General features: G+C 42.8%; 1 protein-coding gene across 4 annotated transcripts in view; it reads right to left on the bottom strand.

Annotated features, from left to right (window-relative positions):
- The window catches only part of LOC121993250 (ribulose bisphosphate carboxylase/oxygenase activase 1, chloroplastic-like), a 42479-nt gene that overhangs the window by 7793 nt on the left and 14313 nt on the right, over nt 1-20373 (bottom strand). For all 4 annotated transcript variants that reach the window (XR_006115141.1, XR_006115143.1, XR_006115142.1 and 1 more), the window contains exons 4-9: nt 18740-18802; nt 14100-14213; nt 13616-13677; nt 11498-11552; nt 11077-11278; nt 1103-1209 (exon numbers count right to left, since the gene is read on the bottom strand). Coding sequence is in view for 1 of the 4 variants with exons in the window: in XM_042547970.1 (XP_042403904.1) it covers nt 1103-1209; nt 11077-11278; nt 11498-11552; nt 13616-13677; nt 14100-14213; nt 18740-18802 (603 nt within the window). In the remaining 3 variants the exon portion in view is untranslated. The remainder of the gene's footprint in view (nt 1-1102; nt 1210-11076; nt 11279-11497; nt 11553-13615; nt 13678-14099; nt 14214-18739; nt 18803-20373) is intronic.

Genomic DNA, 20373 nt, shown 5'->3' with positions numbered 1-20373 from the left:
CATTCCCTCCATCGCTTTTCCCTTCAAGGACATGACTTTGGCCAACAACAACACCTCTGCTTCCTTGTCTGCCTCCACCAAATTCTCTCCTTTGCTTCAAATTTTGGAATTATAAAATCTTTTATTTCTCTTGAAGAACTTTCTCATATTCATTAATGACTTTCAAAATTATATTAGTTAATGATGCCACCCCTTGATCTTGCAAATGACAATAGAGCAGAGATGGACAATAATATATTGATGATGTAGCATGTAGCATGTATTGAGGAAACTGAAACATTATCACAGATCAGAAAGGAGATTTGCAAGCTGAGGCAAGAAGGGATGAAAATGCACATACGATGGTGAGAGAAGATGCTACTAGTGAGGGGAAGCCAGTTTGTTTGATGACCTATGGCCTCCTGGCCTCCCTAGGATGAAAATGGAACAAGAAAAGCACCCTAATAAACTAGGATATTTTGTGGGGGCTCTTGTATCCAATTTAGAGAAAAAATAACTAGAATTGTATATTTATGTATTGAAGAGCTCCTGTACATAAAAAGTGGAGAATGAAGTCTGCATAGTAGAAAATATACAAATGATAAAAATGCTGAACTAGACTAACATTTGATTCACAGGAAAAAGAAATTACAGATATGTTTCAGTGATATATGCCATGGGTCTTAGAAGAAGAAACAATAAGGGAAATGATCTCTTGTTGTATTGGTGCAAACTATGAAGCTTTTGTTAACAACCTCCACAGAAATTAGTCAATAGAAAAGACACAAAGGGAAGAAGAAAAGGTTTTCAAATTTTCCTACTGGCGGTAGAATTTGGTAATCAGTCAATTGATCCTATTAGAATAATGCCTCAAATAGTGGATGCAACAAATCCACAAGGATATCAACGGAAAAGGGAATAATCATTTTGCCAAAAAAAATCTTAGAGAAAAAATACTTAGGGAGACTCTCTCTCTTACATCCAAAAAATAAGAAAAACAAGAAGAAACATAAATATTTATGCACTTATGAAATTTATGAAGAATGAAAACCTAGAAAGTCAGTTTCAAACTGTTATACTTGTTCTTTCATGTAGTGAATCAAATGCACGCACACTGGAATACCTTGATTTGGAAATGTGTCCACTACTCTTATAACTTCTTCTTGAGATATTCCATCCTTAGCATACATCTGGTGAACAATGTTAATTATATCTTCACGGTCAGGCTGCCTGTTTGAACAGTCATTGTTTTGCATTAACATAGTCATATGCTTTGCTAGATGGTATTGATTTACAACTGGAAAGGTAACATTCTCAGAATAGGAATCAACAATAGCACACAAAGAATTTGACTGTTTATATAATCAAAGATATCATCATGAACAGAGCTGTCATTCCTAAGTATTTGAAATTGGTTGTATGATCTTATACCTCTATTGAATTCTCTCTATATATAGCCAAACATGTCAAGAGGCCAAAAAGACGTGTCAATTTATATTTTTATTCTAGGTAATTAGGAAGAACTGAGTTACGTTCTAGAATGTTAGCGAATGGCTCAAAATCTCTAGTTTGCTAAAATCCTGAAGTGTGCCAACTTGAAGGAGTATGCAATCAACACATAATAGGAAGTGGGTTGTCGACCTAAAATCCAGCAGATCAAATTGAGTTGAAAGCATTATAGCATAAAACTGTATTACCATATGATCCTGTCCGAATCGCTGAATCAATGGACGCTGGGCACGTGGCGCTCTCCTGGTTGCTGACGTAGATCTCCGACCGGTCGTACGGCGAACCTGCAAGGGAGTCGGGTCGGGAGGGGGTTCTCGGCGACGACCCTCCGACGCTCAAGTCAGGCAAGCGGGCAACAAAGAAGTGGCTCCAAAAATCATAGCACGCGTACCTCCGGTGAAGAGTGAGGCCCTTTATATAGGGCTGGCAAGGGACTCACGCACACATATCGAGGCGACTACGTGTCCTCAGCCCATACCTCAATATGGGCTTGTCAGAAAAGCTTACCTGACCCCTTACTGCTACAGTCCGAGCACGTCTTTGATGGGACAACGGACCCCTGTCATAAGATCCTGCGTATGGCCTGCTCTCCGGACATACCCGCTGTCAGAGGATGTTTCCTTGTCCTGTTCTCCTTACTATATGGCGAGTGTCCGGCCGGTCGGCAGTCCCTTTGCGTCCGACCGGTCATACGTGCTGGTCCACTTGGGATATTCCCGGTAGTGTGCTCTGTGGAGACTGATCGCAGTATTGCTACCTTATGCCTTCGGCCGAGTGGGCCACCCGCGCGGCCGTACAATCCTGTTCAACGAGCGTCGGAACCCTGACTCCTCGCCGGGTGCCTTTGACTCCGATGGGACCCCGTTTGGCCGACCGGTCTCCTCTTCTCCGGTAGGTCGTTCGGCCCTTTGACTTCCACGTGGCGTTGACTTCCCTCAGAGGGGGGTCCCTGTTCTTATCGCCGGATCACTTGCCTCCCCTTCAAGTCTAGTCGAAGGAGGCGATTAATCCGACTGACTGGACCATCAGTTGGGCCGAGCGACGTGCTGCAACTACCATCCGCTCGGAAACCAGGGGCAGCCAAAACGCCAGTCAACGCCACCGTTACTCAGCATCTCTTCGAATTTTCCGCCAATCTCCATCATTAAGGTCTAGCATGCGCTCATTAAATGCGTTCCAGTGGTTGAATGCCACGTGGCGATGTTGCCGTCATCGTACGGCGACGGCATGGTGTTCTGATGGGATCGAGGCGGTTCGAAATGAACGGCGCGATGAGTGCTCCGATTCTTGCGACCTGGATCCAACGGTGGAGGCCGCTCGGGCTCCACCCTATAAAAAGCTCCGTTTTCTCCCTTCGCCGCACTCTTGCTCTTGCGTGCCTCCCAACTTCTTGCGTTCCAGCTTTCCGGCGATCTCATTCTTCTGGTTTAGGCGATCTCCGGTGCTCTTTCTTCGATCCGCCTCTTGGTTGCAAGGTTCTCTTTCTTTCCCTCTTCGTTTCCGGTGTTTTCTTTGCATTTCTTTCCCCAGTTTCCATCTTCGGGATACTGTTCCGTTGCCATCTTGCTTTTATCTTCTGCCTTCGTCTTTTTTGATTTCGTCCGCTCGGATAATGGCCCAATCTTCTCAACCCGAAGACCAAACCCTCGACCCATGGTACACTACCATAGAGTCGCGCTTCGATCGGCGTGACGCCGATCTTTTGATCGAAAACTTTGACATCCCTTCTGATTTTGAAGTCATCTTACCTGGTCCCTCCGCTCGGCCTCATAAACCGCCGCGCGGAGCCTTTTGTGTTTTCCGCGACCAGTTCACAGCCGGTCTGCGATTTCCCATTCATCCTTTCCTCGTTGACGTCTGTAACTTTTTCGGCATTCCGCTCGGAAGTCTAGTCCCCAATACCTTCCGCCTTTTATGCAGCGTCGTTGTCCTGTTCAAAATCCATAATATCCCCCTCCGACCGGAGGTTTTCTATTATTTTTATTACCTTAAACAGTCCGAGCTGGGCACATATATGTTCCAGGCTCGGCCTGGCCTAGTTTTCTTCAATAAACTTCCTTCTTCCAATAAGCATTGGAAGGAATTTTATTTCTACCTCCGCATGCCCGAGCGGGCCCCCTTCCTGACGAAGTGGCAGATCGGACCACCCACCTCCCCAGAGCTCAAAAGATTCAAGACCCGGCCGGATTATCTACACGCTGCCAATATGCTTGCCGGTCTGCGGGTCGACATTACCAAATTCCTTCCAGAAGGGGTTATGTACATATTCGGGCTAAGTCCGATCAGAACACCCCTCCCGAGCGGCTTCGGTAAGAATTTTACTTGGAACATTTGCCTTGATTGCTAACTGATTTTCTTCTTTTTCCTTTGCAGCGAATATTGTCATGAAGTCGGTCATGGCGGGTATTCTGAAGAGGAAGGCGGCGGCGCTCGAAGCCGCGGCAGCCAAAGAAATGGAGACGCTCGGCATCCAACCGGTCGGCTCGCATGAAGGGGAGAGCGGGACTCATGAAGAGTCGGCCGCTCAGGCCTCTCAGCAAAACGTGGCAAGCGGAGCCACCCCCAGCGGAGGACCGACTGTTCAAGAGGAAGGTTCCGCCCGGGAAGAGGAACAACCTGGCCAAAAGAGGCGCCGAGTGGAGACTCCACTCCGATCGGCCGCATCCGCGGTCCAACCATCCGAGCGGATTACTGCAACCGCTCGCGGCAAGGCTCCGGAGGTCGAGGCTATTTCCTCTGACCGGACTCCTTCTCAGTTGGACGCGCCGGCGGACCCTCTCGAGGCCTTTCAGCCAGCGTCCTTCCGGCTGCTCCTCGTCAAGTCCGACGTTCAACCATTTTATCCCAGTTTTCGGCGCCGGCCTCCGATCCTCTCCCCTCATCCGCTCGGACGACCCCCGGTCATGGCCGCACTGTCCGGGTTACACTTCATCTTCCGACTGAAGAATTGCTACCCGAGGCCGATCGCCCAACCGCGATCGGAAGCAATGGACGAGGCTGGACGACCGCACTCGGTGATGCTCTCCACAGAGGAGCTCGACGCTTTGATCGAGACAAGAGCCGCTAAACTTGTGGAACAAAGACAAAAGTCGCAAGCCGAGCGGATTGAGCAGCAAGCAACGTCAGCATCAGGTGGCCGAGCGGAAGCACCGCCGGCCACAGTTCCATTCCATCGAGCCCTATTCCGCACTCCTGAAGCCGCAGCAGTTAATCGTAATCGAGGATCTTCTTCAGATGAAGTACCAAGACAAGACAGCAGAAAGGGCAAAGCCCCCCGAGCGGACGCCTCGCCCGAACGGATCAACCGTCAATTCTCAGAGGCTATTCTACAAGACCCTCTGCCAAAGCACTATGTGCCCCCGACGATCGGTGAATACAATGGAACTACCGACCCGGATGATTATTTGGGCAAGTTCGACAACACGGCTACCCTTCATCAATACACAGATGGGGTGAAGTGTCGAGTTTTTCTAACCACCCTCTCGGGATCGGCTCAACGGTGGTTTCGGAGGTTGCCGGACGGACTATCTCAAATTTCAAGGACTTCCGCACGACCTTCCTTCACCACTTTGCAAGCAGTAGGCGCTATCAGAAGACTAGTGTGAGTCTGTTTGCCATCAAACAAGAAGCCCGCGAATCGCTCCGAGCCTATATCCAGCGGTTCAACCGGGTGGCCATGGATATTCCAACGGCCACCTCGGAAACCATGATGAATGCCTTCACGCAAGGCCTCGTGGACGGGGACTTCTTCCGATCGCTCATTCGGAAGTCGCCTCGGGACTACGACCATATGCTACACCGAGCCAATGAATACATCAACGTAGAGGAAGCCCAAGCGGCACGAAGAAAGGAAACTTCCACTGAGCGGGCTCCTCCTGCCGAGCGGAAGCCGCACAATGCTCATCAGCCGCCCAGAGGACCGAGGGCCGAAGCAATCCGCTCCCCCCAGGCTAGGTCCCATGTACAAGAAGTAGCTGCCGAGCGGCTCAAACCAAAGAGGAAGGTATGGACCCCTATGTTCTGCTCTTTCCATCGGACCGACACGCACAATACAAGGGATTGCCGAAGCCTTCCTCTGATTGCCCACCCCGTGCCCCGGGATGGCCACCGCCGATCGCCATCATCCGACAGGCGACAGAGGCCTCGTGAAGCCGATCGGATGGTAGCCGACAGGCGACAACAACAGACTCCCGAGCAACATCATACTCCGAGGCGTGAGAATCCCCAGATATCTCGGGAGCGGCCCCGACCGTCCGCTCGGGAAGAAGAAAATAGAAGTAACACTTCCCGAGGCGAAATCAACATTATAGCTGGCGGGCCGACCTGAGGCGACTCTAATCGAGCAAGAAAGTCGAGCGTCCGACAGCTCCAGATCCATGCGGTCGGCTGCAGCCAGGAACGGGCGAGCGGACTCGAAATCAGCTTCGGGCCCAAGGACTTGGAGGGAGTCGAAGTGCCGCATGACGATGCTCTCCTCATCAAAGCGGTAATAGCCAACTACACTATTCACCGCGTTTTTATTGACACAGGAAGCTCGGTCAATATCATATTCAAAAAGGCCTTCGATCAACTACAAATTGATCGAGCCGAGCTGCTGCCCATGACAACCCCCCTCTATGGGTTTACGAGCAATGAAGGACGCGGACTGCAAACTTCGTCGTGGTGGACTCTCCGTCGGCATACAACGTCATCTTGGGACGACCGGCTCTCAGTGAATTCCGAGCGGCCGTCTCCACCTTCCACCAGAAAATCAAGTTCCCGGTTGAAGACAAAGTGGGAGAAGTACGAGGAGATCAATTAGCAGCTCGGCGATGCTACGTCGAGATGGTCCGAGCAGAAGCCAATTCCGCTCGGAAGACACCACGGATCGAGGTGAACGCTATAACTGAAAAACCTCCCTCTTTGGTTTATGAAGAAAAAGAGGAAGTGCAGATTCACCCGACCCGATCGGAGGCCACCACGTTCATTGCGGCCGATCTGGAGGCAAGCCAGAAAGAGGAAGTGATCAAATGCCTCCAGAGAAACTGTGATGTCTTCGTCTGGTCGACGAATGAACTGCCCGGAATTTCACCGAGTATAGCGCAGCACCGGTGAAGCAGAGAAAAAGGGATTTCAGCGCTGAACAGAATGCCATCATCCGAGCGGAGGTTGAGAAGCTCCTGGAGGCCGACCATATACGCGAGGTTCAGTTCCCGAGCTGGCTGGCGAACGTAGTATTAGTCTCCAAGCCGGGCAACAAGTGGAGGGTGTGCATAGATTTTCGGGATCTCAACAAAGCTTGCCTAAAGGATTTTTATCCTCTGCCTCGGATTGATGAACTGGTGGACTCCACAGCTGGCTGCGAGTTGATATGTATGCTCGACGCTTATCAAGGCTATCACCAAGTGCCGCTCGCCTGAGAAGATCAAGAAAAAGTCAGCTTCGTTACAGCCGACGACACCTATTGCTATAATGTGATGCCGTTCGGACTAAAGAACGCTGGAGCAACTTACCAGCGCTTGATAAATAAAGTGTTCAAGGAGCAGATCGGACGTAATTTGGAAGTATATGTGGACGATATTCTCATCAAATCCGTCCGATCGGCAGATCTCTTTAAAGACATGGAGGAGACTTTCCGAACACTGAGGAGGTATGGAGTTAAGCTCAACCCTCAGAAATGTCTGTTCGGAGCAAAGGGCGGGCGTTTCTTGGGATACATAGTGACCGAGCGGGGCATCGAGGCAAATCCCAGCAACGTGAAAGCATTACAAGATATGTCGCCCCCAAGAAATCTGAGGGAAGTACAGCGCTTGACCGGTCGGATAACTGCTTTGTCCAGATTCATCTCAAAGACAGCCGACCGGAGCTTACCTTTTTTCAAAATCTTGCGCAAAGCCACTAAGTTTCACTGGGCGTTCGAAGATCTGAAAACATACTTGAACTCTCTGCCTGTGCTAGCCAAGCCAGCCACGGGTGAGCCACTTTGTATCTATTTATCTTCAACTGAGCAAGCAGTCGGCTTGACACTAGTAAGGGCGAGCGGAGAAGAACCTGTATATTTTCTAAGTCATATTTTAAAAGATGCTGAAACTCGCTACACTGGGCTCGAGAAGCTAGCTTTCGCTTTGGTCCTCGTCGCTCGGTGCCTCCGTCCCTATTTCTTGGCTCATACTATCATCGTCCGGACGAATAGCCCATTGGGAAGAGTGCTGTTAAATCCAGAAGCGTCCGGGCGGCTCATCAAATGGACAACGGAGTTGAGCGAATTTGACATTCAATACCAGCCCCGTTCGGCGATAAAGGCTCAGTCCTTGGCAGATTTTATCACCGAAGTGCAAAGGCCAGAACCCGAAGCCATGTGGAAAATATTCGTGGACGAATCGTCCACTCGGCTCGGAAGCGAAATTGGCGTACTATTACTCTCTCCTCAAGAAGAAAAGATGCACTTATCCGTCCGGCTGGATTATAGAGCTACAAATAACGAAGCAGAGTATGAGGCCCTTATAGCCGGCTTACAAGCCGCCCGGCATGTTGGAGCCGGACGGGTGACGCTGCATTCAGACTCTCAGTTGGCCGCTCAGCAGCTCTCTGGTACTTTTGAGATTAACAACGCTCGGCTCAAACTCTACGCTGAGGCCTTTGAGAAGCTCAAGGCCAATTTCAGATAAGTCATTATCCAGAAGATACCCCGAGTGGAAAACCAGGCTGCAGATGAGTTAGCCAAACTCGCAAGTTCAATAACGCCGGTCGTCATCCAGCAGCCAATTGAGCAAGTATCTTTGGTGGCGCACGTCGATCGGATGGAGGGCCTCGAGTTTCCGAGCAACTGGAGAACAGCCATCATGGAGTTTCTTCGATCGGGGGCAACACCATCCGATCGGGAAGCAACCCAACAATTAAGGAGGAGAGCCGGTCGGTTCACGCTTATTGGAGACCAACTCTACAAGAAGGCTTTCTCCCGCCCGCTGTTGAAATGCGTGAGCTCGGAAGACGCGGCGTACATCCTCCAAGAAGTGCATCAAGGATCGTGCGGAGGGCATCCGGGCGGACGATCGCTGGCTAAGAAGATCCTGCTGGCCGGATACTTCTGGCCAACCCTACAAGCAGACGGCGCTCGGACCGTTGCAACGTGCCTTTCTTGCCAAAAGTACCATAACTTCTCCCACAGACGACGCCAAATTGATCCTGTCCGAATCGCTGAATCAATGGACGCTGGGCACGTGGCGCTCTCCTGGTTGCTGACGTAGATCTCCGACCGGTCGTACGGTGCTCCGGCGAACCTGCAAGGGAGTCGGGCCGGGAGGGGGTTCCCGGCGACGACCCTCCGACGCTCAAGTCAGGCAAGCAGGCAACAAAGAAGTGGCTCCAAAAATCATAGCACGCGTACCTCCGGTGAAGAGTGAGGCCCTTTATATAGGGTTGGCAAGGGACTCACGCACACATATCGAGGCGACTACGTGTCCTCAGCCCATACCTCAATATGGGCTTGTCAGAAAAGCTTACCTGACCCCTTACTGCTACAGTCCGAGCACGTCTTTGATGGGATAGCGGACCCCTGTCATAAGATCCTGCGTATGGCCTGCTCCCCGGACATACCCGCTGTCAGAGGATGTTTCCTTGTCGTGTTCTCCTTACTATATGGCGAGTGTCCGGCCGGTCGGTAGTCCCTTTGCGTCCGGCCGGTCATACGTGCTGGTCCACTTGGGATATTCCCGGTAGTGTGCTCTGTGGAGACTGATCGCAGTATTGCTACCTTATGCCTTCGGCCGAGTGGGCCACCCGCGCGGCCGTACAATCCTGTTCAATGAGCGTCGGAACCCTGACTCCTCGCCGAGTGCCTTTGACTCCGATGGGATCCCGTTTGGCCGGCCGGTCTCCTCTTCTCCGGTAGGCCGTTCGGCCCTTTGACTTCCACGTGGCGTTGACTTCCCTCAGAGGGGGGTCCCTGTTCTTATCGCCGGATCACCATATAACCATATTAATGTAAAAGCTAAGATGCTGTGACTATTGTACTGTATAACTGTAGAAGCTAGTGATGATTGGCAAAAGGAGGAATATGTAGGAGAGAGAAGTACGATGAAAAGAATAGGAGGAAGGCGGAGAAAATCATGAAACAAAGAATTAGAGAAGACAATTTGACTTACCTAGTAACCACCAAACCCTACAAGAACTAGATGGGGACTTGCTCATTGTCTAATGGTCATTGATCATCCTCCAAGCTGTCTATGTTTCTATAAGTCCAAATGTTCAAGTGGGTATTGGTGTTGGCACAAAGGTGGATCCATCTTGCCTGGTACCTTCAGAAGCAAACAAGATTTTAAACCATGGAACAATGAGATATGGGATCCAGTCTAGTGGATCTTTTGAAGGACAAAGATATTTGTTTGGTACAAATGAACATTACATCAGGAATAAAAATAGAAACATGGAAAAATTTATTGCCAAGGGGTATAATCAAGCAGGAGTTGATTGTAATGATGTGGTCTCCCCAACTAGTGAATCATAATTCATAATGCCATCAAAGTTCATCAAAGAGAACCATTTCCCTTATTATTGATTGATGGTCAATGTACGAGGCACCTACGGAAAGGGAGTCGGAACAATTGAGACTTGTCTGCAATTGATATATATACTCTAAAAAGGTGGCATAATTCGAAATCTTAGTTTATACTACTTTTTTTATTTCTAAGAAAAATTGCCCTTAACTGAATCTCAAACATCTTAAGGCCTAGCAACACATTTGTTCAAGTTCCCAAGGACGATTTAAAATTCCTTGAAAAAGTAAGAAAGCATTAGCCTAGACATGGGTTGATGTGGTCATGGAGAATCTTACCATTTTTTGCACTTTCTATCTTTTTTTTTTCTTTTTTAAAAAATTAGGTTACTCTAATTCAACAACTAAGGTAATCCAACTATGGCGGTCTCTCTAGGTGGTTTCTCTTCATCAATGAACACTTCAGTGTTGTCATTCTGAGTGGTTGAGTGCCTTGCTCAGCGAAGAGGTAGACTCAAACCGTGAGAAATACCAACGACAGAGGATTCTTACGATTATAGCTATTCCGAGATGAAGGATCATCAAGGGTCAACACTATTGCTAAACTACTCTAAAAGAATCGATCATTCTTCTCTCTATGGACCGAAATAGTGAAGTGAAAGCGCGGTCACATTAGGTTATATGTCCACCAGAGAAACCTCAAATACAAGAGGTCAAAGTCAAACAAGTATGAGATCTTCCATTTGCGCTCACAAGATGCTAGAAGAGTAGTCAATTTCAAGTCAAAGAGAACCTTGCTCTACCATGAAGAGGGAAATATTTAGGTTAATTACACTGTAATCCCTCCTATCTTATATATATATATCCATCAACATAATAGTACATTTAGGTCTTTGTAATACATGCTATTTACAAATATCTCCCTGATAGAAACCTCATCATATTCTTATGTTTAACTATAAAGATACACTATTTGAGATAATTTTAATTCATGAGACATATGATGAGACATTTCCCTTTAAGGTCTATGTAATGTCAGTTGCACCAAAAATGGAGACATGTAACTCTTCAAGAATACATTAATAGACAAGTTGATATAAAGAAGAGACAGGTACCAGTAAAACTTCTCCATTCGCCCATCTCGAATAAGAGGAGCATAAAGTGTAGAAAAATCATTGCCAGTTACAATAATAGGAACTCTATGAGTAACATCTGATTCTCTCCATTTCTGCCCAATGCTCACTCTGGTGGGATTATCTGATAAGTTCATCAGAGTTCCAACAACTATTTGGTTGTTGACTGTCATTTGTGTGTTTCCTAGATGCCCAGAAAGTGTGAACAGATTAGATGTTTTAATAAGTAGAACAAAATTACATTTTAATCAGAAAAGATAGGTTCCATATAGTTTAATAGATAATTATGTTTGTGAGCCTTGGGGTCAACCAAGAAAAGTTTAATTGTCGCAGGCAACTGTAATTCGTTAGTAACAAGCTGCGATATATAATAATATAAGACAAAAAAACTGACAATACTAACCAAATCTTCCCAGCCCAGCATCAATATCATTAATCATCAAACAGCTCATTTTACCCTGGGTTTTGGAAGAGAGAAGTCAGCATTCATGTAGAATGTATTGCATTAGAAGCTGAAAGATACATTTCAGAAAACCAAAACATGAATAAAGCTAAGTATTGACAAGCTCGCTGCACTTTGACCTACAGACAATCTACACCCAAACAATATAAACAAGGTTTACTATCTAATGACACTCAAAATTCAGTTTAGTGTATTCACGTGTTGAGTCAACTGAGATGAGAACAGATTCAGTTGACGAACAAGAAGTTTTTAGATCTTGGATTTCAAAGGTAATTGCAGTAAACAACAATAAGCCTAGGAATTGATTCTCTATTAGTAAGGCATAAGGCACATTTTGGTTACAAGACTTTAAAAACTAACTGAGGCCAAATCAAGATTCGAAATCTCGAGCCATACTGTAGTTACTAAAAAAATGTTATTACTATATCTTATTGACGTTCTGATATATAGTGCCAATGATGAATTAGAGGTGGAAGGAGGAAAGAGATAAAAAAGAAATAAAATACAACTATATACTTAAATTCAAATTTTGTTTTTCACCTGAAATGGTACAATTTTGATATTATGTTGTATGAACACAATCCACAAAAATAAATAAAAAAATAAAAAGATTATTTCAACCTATCTTCACTTGCATTGTAACATGTTAAGAGGTGTCGAGTATGACATAAGACAACACTCATTAACTAATTACCGAAATGGCAATGTTAGAACAAGTTTAGTTTAAACCTATCTTATCTTAGCCCAACCTAAAGGCAGATCAAGAAAATTAGACAGGTTTCCTCCAAATGGAGCGCACAACCATGGGATGTTGGGCTTCTGGGCAGTCCACCACAAGCGTTTTTCGATTTACCCTAGCGGCTGGTGGGAAGCTTCCATGGGATTGGGCTGGTCGCCTCAAGTTTGGTGTTACCTTGTTCACCATTTTTTTTAAGAAAATTAGACAGGTTCCAACATCTCCTCCACCAAAGGTAGCTTCTACTAAATGTATTATCTAATCGCAGAGACTATCAATGATCAAGGCACAAGAAGAAACAAAAGTCCATTAGGAGAACCAGTGTATAATTAAATTCTCAGGCTAAGTAACAGTACAACAAGCACCTCCAAACTCATCTATATAGGTGGTCTATCTATCCTCTACCACTTTGAATCCTCACTGTTTAGGAGATCAAAGAGATACCTCAATCAAATTCATAGCATCTTTACCAGAAATAAGGAATAACTATCATTGTAGAAATAAGTCAATTAATTATGTCTAATCAGATAATTGAACATGCATAATCATAGAAAATCAAAATTTGCAGGAGTGCTAGTTCTTACTTGGTTTCCTTAATAAACACCAGGATCATTCAGTCTTTCAAAACACTCGAACATTCTTTTCTGAAGCTTCTCAAAATATTTCAACAGCTACAATTCTCTACATCCATTTAATGGAAGTGTGAAATTTTGGAAATTTTGTGAATTAAATTATTATTCTTAGTTTCTACACACTCACACAAGATGTAGATTGCTATATCTGCTACTTGACAAAAGTTTCTGTATAGCCAAGGATTAAAATTCCATTTTTATTAAACTGGCCTATTTCAAGTGCATTGAATGATAGTTTACTCCCATGGTCTAGCTCTGTAGCCTCCTTATTGAGACTAGTTTTTCTGGACTTTCTTCTTTTAAAGGATGGGTTTTTCCTTTCCCTCCCTATCTCTCACCTCAGATTCATTTAAACCCTTTGGAAATGAATATATTTTCAGTCTTGCCAAGGATGCTCAAAAAGCTAATATTTTTGAGAATTAGCTTTTAGTCACAAACAAAAATAAGTGTCATATCAAAGATTTGCACTGACAAAAGTTGTGTAGGGAAAAATAGAACTAGCCATTCTGAGCGCCAAATAAAATAAAATAGAATGATAATTGTACTCCTCATCTGAACATAAATCATGAGATTATCAATTGAAGACGAATAAAAAGATTGATGTTTTATCCCCACAAACAAATATGTAAAGAAAGAAAAATATTGATTTCTAATGTCTCAAAAATATATACAAGTAGTGAAGATTCTGACTTGGTTTTGGATCACTTGAGAAGCTGTTCTGTAGCGCTCACGTATTAGCTTGCCTGGTTCTCCTAAAAAGAAGAGATATTGCATTTAGAAATAGAGCAACCTCTTAACAGCAAATTATGAAATGATTTTCAACCTTGACCAGATTGGTTTTAAAATTTATTCATTTTTAGTTCTTAAAGCAAAGAACTCAAGGAAGCGGAATCACAGAAGATTGATAATCCATTTAGACAGAGTACACAAATAACATAGGAAGATATCCTTAAGAACCTTCATTTGTTGGCAGTTTGCCAAACCCAAGAAACAGATCCAACTTGACAAGATTATTTGACTGCGAAAGCCATCAAACAACATAATTGCAACATAGAAGGTGCTAGCAGATAATAGGGAAAGGCTGAGAAGGAAATAAACTAGGAAAAGACGGTTTATTGTTTACTAGTTTGACATAGAAATTGAATAAATTTAATTGTTAGAATGGAGACAATACCCGCCCGCTCTGATTCCAGCTCCCCAGCAGACATAATGATAGGCTCCATTCCCATTGCACGAAAAATAAGTTCAGTTTGAAATGTTTTGCCTTGACCTTTTCCTCCCCAAATACCTACAAGACCATGAACTTGATTAGACTTCACTAAGATGGATAATAGCGAGTACAACATGGTCTCACAACAAGCAACTGATAATACCTGATGAAATAAATACAGCAAATAACATGAATTTTGGTGTAGTCTGTAGAGTACATTGGCATGAAAAGTCATTATTTTCAAGATAATTAGAAGTTGATAACTCGTGGAAAATTATTAGGATTAGTTCTCTAGGTAGTCTCCTGTACCTACATATGTTATCTTACTTATCATATTGCATATACAAAATACATCCTTCTTACTGAATCATGGTTTAATTTCTTGTTTCATTTTGGTCTGCACGGGTGAAACCTACCCTTCTGCTCGACAACTGAAACTGGCACTAGATAGTCTCCTGTACCTACATATGTTATCTTACTTATCATACTGCATATACATAATACATCCTTCTTACTGAATCATGGTTTAATTTCTTGTATCATTTTGGTCTGCACGGGTGAAACCTACCCTTCTGCTCGGCAACTGAAACTGGCACTAGATCAGCATGAACGGATCGCTGGTGTCAGGCGAAATTGTTGTTCTACTAGGCAGTACCATCACTTTCTCAATTTATACTGATAAAGATGAAGGCCAACTAGCATTGTGAAGTGTTAAGGAAGGATTTGCTTGAGACAGAAAGATTGCATAGGTGGAGCCAGCCTAGCATTGCAAGGGGACCTGACGCATTCTAGAGGCGAATACTTAAGGTAGGCAGAGTCAAGTGCAGGTGCAATGGTGGTTGGATTAAAGAAGATTTTTTTTTTTGTTGAAATTATAGCCTATGAGAAATATGAATATATTAATTAGACAGATCAATATTACTTAAACACAACATGAATTTAACTTATATACATTCATATAATTATCATTTAGCATAAATTTTACTTATGTTAGATCAATTTTGATTGTATATATAAATAAATCATGTTATCATAAGTAATAATTTAATATTAATAAAATAGAAGAACATCATTGTATATCAAATTATTTATATTTTTAGTACTACTTAATATTAATTTTATTGACGAGTAATTATTATTTATGTTTTATTTAGTACTCATTGATATTAATCTTATTTTTAAATTCATACATTTCTACCTAACTAATACACTATTACTCACAACATTATAAAAAATTAATACCTTATAGTAGAGACGAGATTACCCATGTTTCTCCTGTTAGGACACTCCAGGAGTTAGACAGGAGCTAAAGGGGGGTGATTAGCTCCAGTTGATGATTTGCTGCACCGGAAAACTTGAAGCAATCGCTAACGATAGGATTTACTTGGTATTCACCTCCTTGAGGTGACTAATCCAAGGATCCACACAGTACACACTCCACTATGAAGAACACTCCTTCTCGAAAATAATCCGGAGGTGGAGAAACATCCTACAAGTTGACATACAAGAATACAATGAAAACAAGATGTAAATACACAATACAAATAGAAACCTTGCTTTCTTAAACTCTTGTTGCTTGAAATGCATCTTGTATACTCGAAAATGCAGTAGCATTTCTCTCGGAATCTTCTAGGCACCGACGATGAAAAGTGGAGAAGAAGTTGTGATTTGAATCTTCAAACGCCTTTATATCCCGCGGATTAGGGTTCCCAATTGATTGCCACATTAGATCCAAGCAAATCCAGTCGTCCAAATCTCGCAACGGCTATTTTCTTCTTCTCTCAATCAATTACAAGGCTTCTTAATCGATCACCCAATCGATTCAAAAGCCCACTGTTCGCTTGCGAACTTTCCCCAATCGATCACTTGATCGATTCACGTGGCTCAATCGATCACCTGATTGATTCAGAAGCCCACTATTTATCACGAGCTTCTCCCAATCAATTAAGCACTTTCCCAATCGATTCAGCATAGTAAAATACTTGCTTCGTGAAAAATCTCACTTCAATCGATTACCCAATCGATTGAAGAGGGCTAAATCAATTAGCCAATCGATTTGAGGCCTCTCTGTTCTCGCAACAACAGCCCCAATTGATCACCTGATCGATTGGCTTTAGCCCAATCGATTGTCAAACTTTAAGTCACTTAACCCGAGTTTAGGGTTCCCTTATCCAACATCCGGTCAACCGTGACCTGTTGAGATTTCGTCATCAAGTGTCTAGTCAACTTTTGACCCACTTAGATTTTCCATCTTGTGCCAACTTCTCGTTGGACTTCCGATCACCAAGTGTGGAAAGTGTGGTTCCTTTGACCCACTTGGATTTTCCTTTTACCTAACCGCAGTTAGAACTTTCCTTTTGCCAACATGCGGTCCTCTTTAACCCACTTTGATTTCCTTTTGCCTAACCGTAGTTAAGACTTCCCTTTGTCAACGTGCAGTCCTCCTTGACCTACTTAGACTTTCCTTTGCCTAACCGCAGTTAGGACTTTCCTTTCCAACGTGCGGTCCTCCTTGACCCACTTAGACTTTCCTTTATCTAACAACAGTTAGGCTTTCCCTTTGCCAACGTGTGGTCCTCCTTGACCCACTTGGACTTTCCTTTGCCTAACCCTCAAGTTAAGACTTTGTCTTGCCTAACCTCCGAGTTAGGACTTTGCATAACCTCCAGTTAGGACTTCCCTTGCCAACATGCGATCCTCCTTGACCCACTTGGACTTTTCTTTGCCTAACCGCAGTTAGGACTTCCATTGCCAACGTGTGGTCCTCCTTGACTCACTTGGATTTTTCCTTGCCTAACCCTCGAGGTAGGACTTTGCCTTGCCTAACCTCCAAGTTAGGACTTTGCCTTTGCATAACCTTAGGACTTTACCTTGCCTAACCCTCGAGTTAGAATTTTGACAGTCAAGTATCCGGTCCTCCAAGGCCTACATGACTTTCCTCTCACATATCGTCAAGTATCCGGTCAACCTTGACCTACTTGACCTCTTTCGGATATTTTCCAAACATATTGTCCAAACTTATAAGCAATATGTGACTTTCCTCCCTTATATTCTTCTGTAACCAGTTCATCTTGTTCTTTCCTTCTCCCACCTTAGCAATGCCAAAATGGAAAGGAATCAATTGAATTTTGAATTTCAAATTAAATTTTGACAATTGCTTATTTTGGGCATCATATAGTTTGGTATCTTTTCCTTCAGTTCACATATTGTTAAATTTGGTAAAAATTTAATGAGAATTATAATTCCCGATTTACATTATCTATTTCCTGGTTTGTTTAAAGTCAACTATATAAAAGAGGTGTCGTGTCTAAGTATTATTTAAGTCTTAAATAAGGTATATTTTATGTTATTAATATGAGAATCAAATGTGCAAGAGCTTGATAGATTGCTCATGCATCTTGGAAAATTTGTAATTCAACATGGACAAGTTGGATAATTATTGTACCAATAGGTCAAGGCAGACATTGGCAAGTTGTTCATGAAGCAGGAAAGATAGTGACTTGATGGGATCAAGTTGTGTGCACGTGGTCAAATTGGTTGTTGGTTCAATGGCTTGGAGGCTCAGAACAAGACGAACTCCAAGGTAAGGCAAAGGATGAAATAGAGCAACTTTGGAAGAGTTGGTGCATCCAAAGGACAGAAGGCTTAATAAGATGGACTCAAGAACAATAAGCATTGATGTCATCAAATACTTAAAGATATGTTAGTTGTGAGAGATATGAAGGAATTGTATTTCTGAGTAAAGTCTACCTAGCGTTTAGTAAGACTAACGAAGAGTGGGTTCCTAATGGTAGCCCACATTTGAGTTTGATCTCGACTTAGGGATCTTCAAGCTAATTCAATAATTTGTACATGCTATGCTTAGAAAGGGAAAGGTTTTGTTTCAGCCCTAGTCGACTGCAGCTACTGAGTCAACTAGGAAGTCGATAGTTCGAAGTAGGGTGTTTTTTGTTGGGGTTTTCTAGAACTTTACATATACGTCCCTATGTATTAGAATAATTACAAATGAGCGCCAATCTACCTCAACAATTTATGTCCTGAAGATTCAAAAATCAAACAACATGTCAATTTTTGATACTCAAAGGCAGTGAGACTGAGACTTAAGGCATAATCAGAGACAACATGCACAATACTAACTATCAAAACAAAAGACAATATTCATACAGAATTTTCAACATAAAAGAAAATATTAAGATTCTTCTTCACTACTAAAGATTTTGTCACACAAACATTACACAAAAAGTAGGATTCTTTTGAGTGACATCTTGTGACAAATTAAATTGTTTCCATTATATGGCCTATTGACAACCAAATCAGTAAGGAGTTAGAGATGGATAAGATTAAGAAATATATAATGAATCTAAATTGCATAGGTAGAATGCTAGAGTATCTACATTGTATTTCTTGAAGTCAAAATAATCATTATGCATGTTTGCATTATGCTTAAGATAAGCTATTGAATAGAGCATCTTATCACCAATTCAGGATTTCAGATAAATCTAAGCAAGCACCTTGGTATCACCAAATCAATTTACAAATTTACTAGTTGAAAAATGAAATATCATCTGAAAACGATTCTTCATACAAGAAAACATAACTTTTACCAAGTATTAGGGGAACCTTAGCATTGATGTGATGGGCAAGGTAATTCTTCACAATGTGACAAGCTGCAAAAGAAAAAAAGAACTTCAAGAGTACAAAACCAACTCAAAGGCAAACTTGACAAGTAAAAGGGATAACTACATATGAAAAAAATTGAATCATTAACAATAAGAAATTTTCAGAAATAATAAAAAAAATCAACATACTGTTAAGGACCTAAATGAAATACTAAAGACCTATTTGTAAATACCATATATTACACGGGTGCTAAAATGTGATACTAATGTTATGAAACATTTAGGTAGGAGGAGACTACTAGGGTAAATTTGCCCCTCTTCATGGTATAAGAGCTAGGTCCCTGCTCTCAAAAGGACTAATAAGATTAATATAGCACGATATTTAAAATAGTTTCTCAAATCTAATACATCCTTTCGTTTTCTTCTCAATCTAACTCATATTCAAATCTAGCACCCAACTTCCACCTGCTTAGTTCAGATGGCATAATACAAACTTATTGGGTGCTAGATTTTATCACAAATTATGGATGCCATACTAGATTTATTTTTTTTTTAAAAAAAAATACACTAGATTTGAGAAAACATATAAAGGTCGTGCTATATTATTCTATTAATCCTTCTCGAAATTGATCTCTCTATGTTATAGTCATGCATGACAATGCCTCCAATGAGCTTCTCGAACACGCACATGCATCCATTGCTTGAGTCATTGCTCGCTAATGAGAATCTTTTATAAAGAGATGTTAAGCACCCAAAAACACACTGCTAGCATAATAGAAGACACGAAAAGTACCAATGATGCAAGTTCATCAACTTTAAGTAGAACCACAAGTACATCAACCCTGCACCCACGGGCATAGCCGAGTTGGTACTCAGGTGGTATATTGCCACAAGAGAGCGGAGATCGAATCCTGGAGAATAATTCTGGGGAATAAAATCCCTCCCACCTAAAGAGACGTCGCTCGGTCATTGTGATTTACCTCCCTTCCAAATGCCTTGGGTAGGGCATGGAGGGGCGCCTAGAGTGAGCGCATTACCTTTTGCTACAAGTACATCAACCCCATTTTTGACTACTTATCGTGTGCTCCTTAAGTTGTGGCTGCAACCACCCGGTTATTGACCTCAGTGTGACCATCATTGTAGTGCTTTATTAAATTGATCCATTGCATGCCGACAGACGGTGCACTTCATAAACCTATCATGCCTCCAATCATGACTCACAATTGCAAACCCAAAGTGAATCTTAAGTAGCATGCATCAGAGGTCAACCTCCATTAGTGAGGTCGACACCATCGCTGATATCAAATAATACATTTGGCAAAAGCTACTATTGGCGGAGGAGATGTTGAACCTATCTAATTTTCTTGATTTGCCTTTAGGTTGGGCTAAGGTAAGTTAGGTTTAAACTAAACTTGTTATAGCATTGACATTTTGGTAATTTGTTGATGAGTATTATATTATCTCATACTCGACGCCTCTTGACATGTTATAATACAAGTCAAGATAAGTTGAAATAATCTTTTTATTTTTTGTAAATTGTGTTCATACAATACAATATCAAAATCGTACCATTTTAAGTGAAAAACAAAAAAAATGAGTTTAAGTATATAGTTGTATTA

The sequence above is a fragment of the Zingiber officinale genome, chromosome 6B (genome assembly GCF_018446385.1).
Source record: "Zingiber officinale cultivar Zhangliang chromosome 6B, Zo_v1.1, whole genome shotgun sequence".
NCBI lineage: Eukaryota > Viridiplantae > Streptophyta > Magnoliopsida > Zingiberales > Zingiberaceae > Zingiber > Zingiber officinale.
The sequence above is the reverse complement of the archived record's forward strand: the minus strand, read 5'-3'. Positions and strand labels throughout refer to the sequence as shown.